The 10063-nt window shown below is 34.6% G+C and overlaps 2 protein-coding genes across 2 annotated transcripts; one reads left to right on the top strand and one right to left on the bottom strand.

The window, feature by feature from the left end:
- Window positions 1-1399, bottom strand: LOC130509835 (E3 ubiquitin-protein ligase HAKAI homolog). The gene is made up of 2 exons (XM_057006079.1): window positions 1223-1399; window positions 1-982 (listed from the first exon to the last, which is right to left on the bottom strand). Exon 2 carries the CDS (start codon window positions 962-964, stop codon window positions 299-301), a length of 666 nt encoding a protein of 221 aa, XP_056862059.1. The 5' UTR covers window positions 965-982; window positions 1223-1399; the 3' UTR covers window positions 1-298.
- Window positions 1400-1686: 287 nt separating this feature from the next.
- Window positions 1687-5672, top strand: LOC108829842 (uncharacterized). The gene is made up of 14 exons (XM_018603435.2): window positions 1687-1863; window positions 2011-2119; window positions 2202-2455; window positions 2539-2617; window positions 2713-2753; window positions 2887-3003; window positions 3158-3238; window positions 3564-3626; window positions 3690-3741; window positions 3933-4007; window positions 4685-4732; window positions 4845-4880; window positions 5126-5200; window positions 5338-5672. The coding sequence occupies exons 1-14, from the start codon at window positions 1802-1804 to the stop codon at window positions 5413-5415; spliced, it is 1170 nt and encodes a 389-aa protein (XP_018458937.1). The 5' UTR covers window positions 1687-1801; the 3' UTR covers window positions 5416-5672.
- The last annotated feature ends 4391 nt before the right edge of the window (window positions 5673-10063 follow it).

The raw sequence follows: 10063 nt of genomic DNA, 5'->3' as shown, positions 1-10063 counted from the left end.
AACTCAGACTGCCTTATACTATATTGGTCCAAACCTGATGCAAAGACAATCATACAACACATAGCATTTTCAAAAACCTTAAAACCCAAAATCAGATTCACACTGATCAAGAAGAGAGACATTGGTTCTAAAGATAGAAGCATTAGAGAGCCACTTTTTGAAACTTTCAGACAAATAGTTTTAAACAGTACATACAAGAAGAAGAAGAGTTGAAACAAGTCTTAATAGTTACTACTCCTGCCCAAAGCCATCACGGTTGTCTTGTTGCCACCCGAAACCTTGAGCGTCTCTACCCCGGTTAACCTGTTGAGGCGGTTCCATACCAGGATTCCACGAGGACTGAGGATGATAAGATCCTTGGAAACTCAGATTCATCGTTGGCGCAGGCTGCTGCTGCTCCTGCTGATACCCGAGCACATAACCTTGTTATGTCTTCAGGTCTTGTCATCTCAAAAGGTGCACCATTGTAGAATTGCTGAGACGATCCATCAGTTGTTGGATAAGGCGGAAAGCTAAACTGCTGAGGCAAACGATTGTTGGGAATGGGCATGGTGGGCGGTGGTTGCATCATATTCATAGGCAGAGGGTAGTCAGGGAACCGGATTCCAGGTTTAGGACTAGCGGTTTCGAAACCGGGAGGACGAGAGTTATCGTTGTTATCTGCAGGGTAACTCCCAAATCGAGAGAGTGGCTTTGACAAGGAAGGTGACCTGTGTAGTAACGGAGGAGGCTGCTGCTGCTGGTGGGATCTTAAGGGACCTCTCATGAGTGTGGAGTCAGAAGAAGCAGAAGATTGGTGCTTTGTGGTCTGAAGGTCAGAGTCGTTGCCACCTTCTTTATCAAGAGGAGCATCGGGTAGTAAAAGGGAGGCGTGGAGGTGATGGACATGGGATTCAAAGTCAGGTTTCTTGAGGAAAGACCTGAGACAGTGAGGAGCAGCACAAATGAAGATACCTTCCATCATCTTGATAGTCTGAATCTTCTGAATCCGTTCATCACATATGTTCAATAAAACACAAACATAAAAAAAAAAGATAACAAGATATCAGCGAAAGATATCAAGTGGTTACCAAACACATATGTTCAAATTCAAACATTCACTCATTAATTCAATCTCACGAATTTAAGCATCCACACACATATTTCTATCCATTATTTTCGAACCCACATTACAAATAAGCATAGAATTCAAAAGAAAGAGAAGAAGAACGAAAAAAGATACCCAGATTTTTTTAGAATGAAGAAGATGGAATAGAAGGCTTCTGCTATAGATGAAATCGAAGGTTTCTGTAAGAAGGGTGATTCATAGCACTTGATTTCAGAATGATTTCGAACAACGAGAAAAAAAAAGGACAGGGTGATTTCATCAATTTGGATTTTCAGCAAAAAAAAAGGGAGAGATGTGAAGAAGGACGTAGTGAGTCTAGGTGGAAGAGGAGAGAAGGAAATATTCTGATTAGGCTAGAGGATTAGATTAGGTTTAACTGTAGTTTTGTAGTATTGTTAAGGGTAGTTTAGTATTTACTAATATTTCTGTATTTAAAAGAAAAAGAAAATTAAATGATTCATGAAGTGGGGCAAGAGAGAATACACATGGGAGTAAGTGTGGCAATGTAGAATAAAGTCCTAAAAAGGCTTGAATGGGCTTTGATAAAATGATTTTTGGAAGGAGAGATGCGGAATATGCCCTTCTTGTCTTTCCTCATATTCCCTCCCTCCCAATTAGTTTAACCCCACCCACCACTGGGACGACTGAAAGAGAGAAAGAGACCTAGTTGTGATCGGTGATCGGTGATCGGAGATGGCTTCGACAGAAGGAATTGTGCCGATAACGAGGGCTTATCTGGCTTCCTACTACGACAAGTATCCATTCCCTCCTCTTTCAGACGACGTGTCTCGTCTTTCGGCTGACATGGCTTCTCTTATTCACCTACTAACCCTCCATTCTTTTCGATTTACTGTTTAATCCTACTTTCCCTCATAAATTCTTTTAATTATTTTTTTTTGTAGGGGAAGGTCGGAAGCGAAGCGGGAGCCGCCTCACAAAATTGATGAGAATATGTGGAAAAATAGAGAGCAGATGGAGGAGATACTCTTTCTTCTCCAACCATCTCGTCAGGTGCTTCCTTTTCATCCCCCCTAAACCCTCCTCTTCTCCTCCTTGTTGCCTGCCTGACAACTTTTGGTCTTTCTTGTTTCAGCTTGGGATCACATCACATGTCAAGGACAATTTTGATAATGTTCTGGCCGCTATCATTTCCTTCCAGACTAAAAACTCTGACCGCGTCTTTACCACAGTTATGACCTACATGCCTCAAGATTTCCGTGGAACACTCATCAGACAGCAGAAGGAGAGGTCTGAGAGGAACAAACAGGCCGAGGTTGATGCCTTGGTTTCCTCTGGAGGCTCCATACGCGACACTTATGCTCTCCTCTGGAATCAGCAGATGGAGCGGTCATCATCCCTTCCCTTCTTTCTTTATTCATTTTATGCTCTTTCTTGCTTTCAGAAACAGAACATGTTTTTTTTTTATATAGGAGGAGACAGTTGGCTCAGCTAGGCTCTGCCACTGGTGTCTACAAAACCCTTGTCAAGTACTTGGTTGGGGTTCCACAGGTAGTAAGGCACCCCTAACTTACTTTCCTTTACAAACCCCCCCTCATACTCATGCTGCACCTTCTCCTTTTTATTTATTTATTTATTTATTGTAGGTCTTGTTGGATTTTATTCGACAAATTAATGATGATGATGGGTATGTTTGTACCCACTATGATCTTTTTCATTTTTTTCTTAATAAAAAAGGTCAATGGGTTTCTTAGAAGATTCAGATGTCCATAAGAAAACTTTAGCCTGATAGAATTGATCTTTTTTCTACTTGTGCAAAGGCCTATGGAAGAACAACGAGAACGTTATGGACCTCCTCTTTATACTCTTACAAAAATGGTGACGACAATCCGGGTTTTCTTAACCCTTCTTTGGGAAAGATATGATACTTTCAAACTGTAAGATTCTTTGTGTTGGATACTACTTTCCTTTTCTTTTTTTTTTGCTTAGTCAATAATCACTTTGCTTCCTTCACATGTTCATGAAATCTCTCAGTGAACTTTCCCATTTAGAGGCTGTGAGATCTTATTATATGTGATGTGTGATGCGCAGGAATAAAGACCAAATGAATCTCCTCTCTGGAGCTGCTATCGTCTACGCATCTGAGTTTGAAAGATACGTCACCTTTATCAGGTACCTTCTTCCTTTCTAACAATGGTACTGGATCACACAAAGCTCTCTTTCTTGCTACGACAACAATTGTGTGGATATTTGTTCTTAGGGCTTGTTTCCTTTTTAGTAGTTTTATCAGTCTCCTAATTTGTTGCTACGCATTCCCTCCTAAGTAAGTTTAGTAGCCTGAAAACAATATGATGTAATTACTATAAATTGTTTCTAATTAGTTTTTTTGTGGTACTTTTCAATTTTGATATAATGTTTAGACATTACTTAGGTTAGATAGAGCATTGCCTTTCACTATTGAAATTTGTTGTAACGTTTTACATATGTGCTTTTCCAGCGATGTATTTGCCAATTCCCCCTTCTTCATTTCAGCAGATACCGCTGGGATATTGGGTTCAAGGTTAGCTTCCATTTTTCACAAGATTCTCTCTTAACTAGCTCTTAAGAGTTTGTACTGCTTTAGGGAAAATGAGGAGTACAAAGAGATAATCGTCCAAGCTGGCAGAACCTTTGAGGTTAACTCTTCTTCTCAAATGCTTTTGCACTACTCTTTAGTCTAAGCTCCATCTGAAAATTGTTGTGTTCAAGATGATGGGAATGACAGTGGTGTGTGTGGTATTCCCATTTTCTGGTGGCATATATAGAACTCCAAGCATAAGGCTGGTGAAAGAATATCGTTGATTAATGTTTATTGTTGTTTCTCTAGGTCTCATTGATGGTGGAGTCCGAAAATTCATATATTGGTTGGGATTTCTCCTTGATGCAAGGCAAGATAAGCATGGTATTTTCTTTTTGAACCCTCAATCGGTTTTCTCATTATGTAGCTAAAATTCCTTAACAGCCTCCAACATTATGAAACTTCACTAGAAGATAAGAATCAGTGTCGTGTAAAGCTATGATCCAAGAAAAAAAAAGAGGAAAGATGAAAACAGAGTAGGTTAGAAGAGAAAAGAAAAGAAAGAAGTGTTACATGAAAAGAGATGGGTGTATGAGATCAAAACATAGTACTTAGCGTATATAAAGCGAAGTTGTGGTAGGAGAGAGAAGACCTATTTGAAATCTTAGGTTCGTTACTTAATAGTATGGGTGTAAGCTTGACTTGACAATGCTAAAGGTTTGATTGAACTAGCCTTATATCAAAACTATTGCGTTTAGATAAGAATCTCAAAGGTTATGGCCTTGTTGCGCTTATAGCGATACTTAATCAAAAGGATATTGCCTCGCCAAAGATGATTAAGGCGTTGAGGGCATCACCATGATGATTACACATTATTGTCTCTATTGCAGACATAAAATTGTATATGTTGCTTTTTTCGCTAGAATCTGGTTAGCTTTATTTTTCACACATAGTTGATAGCCTATATTTCTCTGTGATGAACCTTTCATGTGAACTGTTGTTTCTTAATACCAGATATGTTCTCACCTGATGTGGTTCGTCCTCTGTTTCTTATTTACCAGGATATTGGATTTAGTGTGGAGTACGTAAGTGCTTCAGGGGAAAAGACTGTGAGTGTGCTCACTAGTTTCCAAACTCTCATTAAACTTCAATAGCAGACAATATCTCTTCACCCTCTAAGATATAATTCTGAGTGATGATTACAAATGTCTTTTATTGCAGCTGATATTACCTTACCATCGGTATGAAGCTGACCAGGTAAGCGCCATGTACATCTAGGGGGCGGGAAGCTTATGAGTACTGTTTTTAGTTTTTTTTTTGTTAATTTCACAAGTTAGGTTATGAGTTTTCTTTTAGCTGTGATGTTTACCCTCATAAGTTTTTCTTAATGTGAAAGCTTATAAGGTTCTTTTTCGTTTTTTTATAGCTGTTCTGTTATGTGCATAGCTTGGGTATTTAGTGTCTTCATCGGTTTCAGGATCCACTGTGTTTGTTCCTTGCAGGGAAACTTTTCTACGCTAATGGCTGGAAACTACAAACTTGTTTGGGACAATTCATATTCAACTTTCTTCAAAAAGGTAGAATTGATAGTTACAATTTTTGCGGCAGACAAAAGTATTCGATATCCCTTTTAGCCTCTTTTTCCATTACTTTTTACTAACGAGGATATGTTCATTTACTTGTCTTGTTCCCCCCATTATTTGTGGAGTAATAGACTCTTCGATATAAAGTGGATTGCATACCACCAGTAGTGGAGCCGAAAGTGGAGGATGAAGGTGGACTAGAGTCATGAAAACTCATCATCCATCTGTACAAAGACAAAACTTTTACCCTCTGAAAAACATGAATGAAACATCATAAGTATCTGTTGCGGCCTCTTAGAGGAATATAACTATCTTGTTTGCATTACTTCAAAAAATCATTGCCAAGTAAGAAAGTGTGGCGATTGAAGGGGCATACTCTATTATCGATGTAATTTGGTTGGTTCAGTAGACCTCCTATCCAACTGCAAAAAATAAGTAAAAAGCAAATACTCTAATTGGCAATTAATATGGTTTTGATTGGTAATTCGATGTAATTTGCACGTATAAACTATAAGTTTATGTGCTAAATTTGTAGTAAAAGTACAAATTTTCATTTTATTAAAATTTATAACTGGTGATATTTATGATAAAATATCACGTATAAATTATATTATAAGTTTTTAATAAGAGAATTGAATATATGAACCTATAAATAGTGAAAAGATCATTAAACATTAAGCTATTTCAAAAATACATTTTTAAATTAGTACAAAATTTTTGAAAAAAATAAATTTCAATATATTTTTTTCTCTAAATATTATGATCACCGATAATAGTATTTATTATCATATCAATAATAAAATAAATTAATAAAATAATAATGATAAAACATGAACTTTAAACTAAAAATCTAATAATAGCAAAAAAAATAATTATAAATGTTCACTCCAAATTATAGTTGCAATCTCAACCAAAAATAAACTTAGATATTATTATAATTGTAGAATTGGAACCATAAATAATACTAGTATTTAAAATTTACAAAGCAAAAAGAAATATACAAACGTACATAACTAACGTGATCAGTTTTGTTAACTCAATATTTTTTTCAGACAGAAAAAAAAAATTAGATTATTAGTAACAATTTTGAGTTATCAATGATTTTTACTTGTAAGTTGTAACTCAAATTAAATCAACTACACTATTGCTTATGGATTACATTTTTATGTATTTAACTATTTTTGGTTGAATATACATTGCAACACAACCAATGTCACGATTTCGAGGAAGTTCATTGGCTCTGGGTATTTTATCGTGAACAGAGAACACCGATCCGAAACCGATCCAAAAAATTTTGGTTCGGGTGAAAACTAAACCGATTTATTTATTTTATTGGGTCTTGTTATGGAGGACCCGTGGATTTTGAACCCGATCTGACCTGAATTTAAGAACCGACAGGTACCCGAAACACCCGAAACTTCTAGTATATATTAGGTATATATGTATGTGTTAGTATATTTTTGGTATTATGGTATTGTCTTTAAGTTTCAGATTTTGATTTTTGGATATAGTTTTGGGTTTCGGGTAAAATTTTAGATTTATATAATTCAGATAATTGGATAAAAGTTAAGGTATCTTTTATGCCTTCGGATCAGATTTTGAGTAAAAATTCGGATATTTTTCAGGTATTTAAATATTTTTCAGGTATTTGTGTGTGTTTTGAGTATATTTTTGGGTCGGATTCGACATGAACCGAACCAAACCCGAACCAATAAATTCTAATTACCCTATTGGTTCCAATTACCCGAACAGACCCAAACCCGACAAGGCCAAACCAAACTTGAACCGACAAAATTCTAATTATCAAGTTTAAATATTTAAGATTCGAAAGACTTGGATCCGACAAAATCCGATCTGAACCCGATCTGAAGACCTGAACGACCAAGCCTAGAACTCATGTATTTCTATTGTAAACCCAGCTATTAGTGTCTACCAACATTCCGCACCATTATGACTGTTGGCAACCAAGGTTAGGTTTTCACAATTTTTGATAAACACTTAAATTCAGATATTAGGGTTTCAATCACACTATTTTGTGTTTGTTAGAGCCATAAATTTGATTCTTAAACCAAAGAATATCTACAAACTTCTCTAGGATATCGAATGATTTTCCTTTTCTTTCAGTTTTTGCTTGTTGTCGTTCATTCCAAGGGAGCTAAATGAGCAGTGCCGGTTTAATGGTATTATGGGCTCTAGGGAAAAAAAAAATTCCATAACTAATATCTTTCTTTAAAAAATCTAATAGCTATTTGTGTTTTTTTTTAAATATCAAAAGTATTTAAGAAAAAAACTGTGATAAAACAAAAATACTTTCATATAAAAAAATTTGGACCTCTTTTTTGTTTTTAATATAAAATATATACATTTTTAAAAAAATTAGACTTTTATCTACTAATAAATTGTGGGACAATGGACTGGATCCTGGACGGTCGCACCGCTTGTCCCCCTATCTAAGCCGGCACTGTAAATGAGCCAGATGATGCTTTGGCAAAGGCTTTATGTAACATAAACTCTTTAACTATAATTGGTGGTCATTTTAAGAATACTAGGAACAAATAGGAAATGAACAAAAAAGAATAAAATAATAGGAATAAGTGGAAATGATTGTTCATTTCCAAATTTAGTGAAAATCATTTCCAAATTTAGTGAAAAATATTTTTGTTTTATTATTCTCTACAAGGAAAAGAATGAGAAGAAATGGAAAGGAATAACTTATTCTTTATAAATGGTGTAATTTTATAGGAATCATAAGGAGTTGGATGTTTCTTCTTGTTCTCTAGGTCACCAGTCACCAGTCAGAGCCTTCCTGGTCCTTGGCATGATTCTAGTTTAATGCAAATATGGTTGTTCAAATTAGACATGGGAGTTCGGTGGTCCATTCGGTTTCGGTCCGATTGATTCGGATTTTTGGATTTTCGGTGTTATACTCATAAGTCTCATTCGGATTTTACTAATTATTGGATCGGGTTCGCTTTGGTCCCTTTCGGATTCGATTCGGATCGGATTAAGCAATGTTTAAAATCGTCCAAAAATATTTTTTAAACCTCAAAAATTGACAATTTGTTTTTCAAAATATATAAGTTATTTAAAAATCTAATTAAAAATTAGTTAATTATCTAAATTAACTAAAAATAATCAAAATAACAAATAAAATAAACAACAAAAGCATTTTGAATACTCTACAATATCAGAGTATCCAAAATCGATCTCGTCGTATTGATAAAGTCGTGTTGACATACGAGTTCGGTGATTTGCAGATAAAGGGAGTGATATATGCACTACTACAGTCCTTTTGATCAAGTTCAACCACTGTTAGGAAATCACCTTACCATATATTAAAAACATTAACATATTTAACTAATTTCAAATATTTTTGTATCCTAGTTCTGATTTTGGTTTGATTCGGATTATAACTCCAAAATACTAAGTTTATAGGTCCCATTAGGATATTTTTGTATAACAATTCGGATCTGGTTTCGGTATTTCCGGTTCGGATTTAGGTTATGTATTTCAGATTGAGGTAAAAATGCTCGGGCCTAGTTATAAAGGAAAACAACAATGAAATTGTTCCAAAAGAAAAGAGACAACAATAACTAAATTGTTTTATAGTATTAAAAGGAATTGTGACATCCATAGGAAAGTCGCAACCTAATATGGCTAGCCGCCTATATTGAATCGAATAAAACTTATTCACCCCCTAAGGTGAACCTCTACATTCACCCACCAATAGAAATTAGTTAATTGAGATTTGATATCTCTTAAAAAAGGAAACCAAGTAATAAGAATTTAATGAAATAAAATTATATTTTTAGATAAATAAAAAATAGTAGCAATTATCAATTTTTTTTTTAATATTGATAAATCCGTCAGAAAATACTAAACCCTAAATTCTAAACCCTAAACCTTAAATTCTAAATACTAAACCCTAAACCCTAGGGAAAAGCATGAACCCTTGGACAAATCCTATACCCTAAACCCTTAAATTTAAACCAAACCTTAAATCATAAACTAAATCCTAATCCCTAAACCCTAAATTATAACCCTTAATACTAAACCCTAAATCCTAAATTCCAAAATGGTTTATGGTTTAGGATTAAGGGTTTATGATTTAATATTTGTAAAAGAATTTAGGGTTTAGGGTTTCGTGTTTAGAATTTAGGGTTTAATATTATTGTTTATGATTAAGGGTTTAGGGTTTAAGATTAACGATTTAGGATATATGATTTGCCCAAAGGTTCAGGCTTTCCCCAAGGGTTTAGGGTTTAGTATTTAGAATTTAGGGTTTAGAGTTTATGGTTTAGTATTTTCTGACGGATTTATCAATATTAAAAAAAAAATATTTTTTTTTATAATTGCTACTACTTTATATTTATCTAAAAACATAATTTTATTTCATTAAATTCTTATTACTTGGTTTCCTTTTTTAAGAGATATAAAATCTTAATTAACTAATTCCTATTAGTGGGTGAATGTAGAGATTCACCTTAGGGGGTGAAGCTAAGTTTTGTTCTATTGAATCAGAAGCAAACGATACTTTTAGTACGATTTATGTAGTTCAAACTAGTATAGGGAAACAAAAGGTTAAAGTTTTGTACCAAAGAAAAAGGTTGAAGTTTAGTATCACGCTATTACGTAGTAGATGTAGACATTTACAAGAAAGAACAGAAGTTGAAATCCGAATAAAGAGCACATGCGAATTTCGCTTATTTTATCTTCTTTTTTCGCTTATTTTATCATAAATGTACCTTTTATCGGATTGATAGATGATGACTGATGAGATTAAATTAAAATTAGTGCATTATAGTGATCTGTCATCCATAATTCAACCTTCCATGACGTCCGATAGGATGAGGTCAT

This window comes from Raphanus sativus, chromosome 3 (assembly GCF_000801105.2).
Source record: "Raphanus sativus cultivar WK10039 chromosome 3, ASM80110v3, whole genome shotgun sequence".
NCBI classification, from domain to species: domain Eukaryota; kingdom Viridiplantae; phylum Streptophyta; class Magnoliopsida; order Brassicales; family Brassicaceae; genus Raphanus; species Raphanus sativus.
The sequence above is the reverse complement of the archived record's forward strand: the minus strand, read 5'-3'. Positions and strand labels throughout refer to the sequence as shown.

Bases quoted from the DNA above. Each gene is read 5' to 3' on its own strand.
- LOC130509835 (XM_057006079.1), bottom strand. From the start codon at position 964: ATGATGGAAGGTATCTTCATTTGTGCTGCTCCTCACTGTCTCAGGTCT.
- LOC108829842 (XM_018603435.2), top strand. From the start codon at position 1,802: ATGGCTTCGACAGAAGGAATTGTGCCGATAACGAGGGCTTATCTGGCT. The intron at 3,239-3,563 runs GTACCTTCTTCC...GTGCTTTTCCAG, and splicing joins AGATACGTCACCTTTATCAG to CGATGTATTTGCCAATTCCC. The intron at 3,627-3,689 runs GTTAGCTTCCAT...GTACTGCTTTAG, and splicing joins GCTGGGATATTGGGTTCAAG to GGAAAATGAGGAGTACAAAG.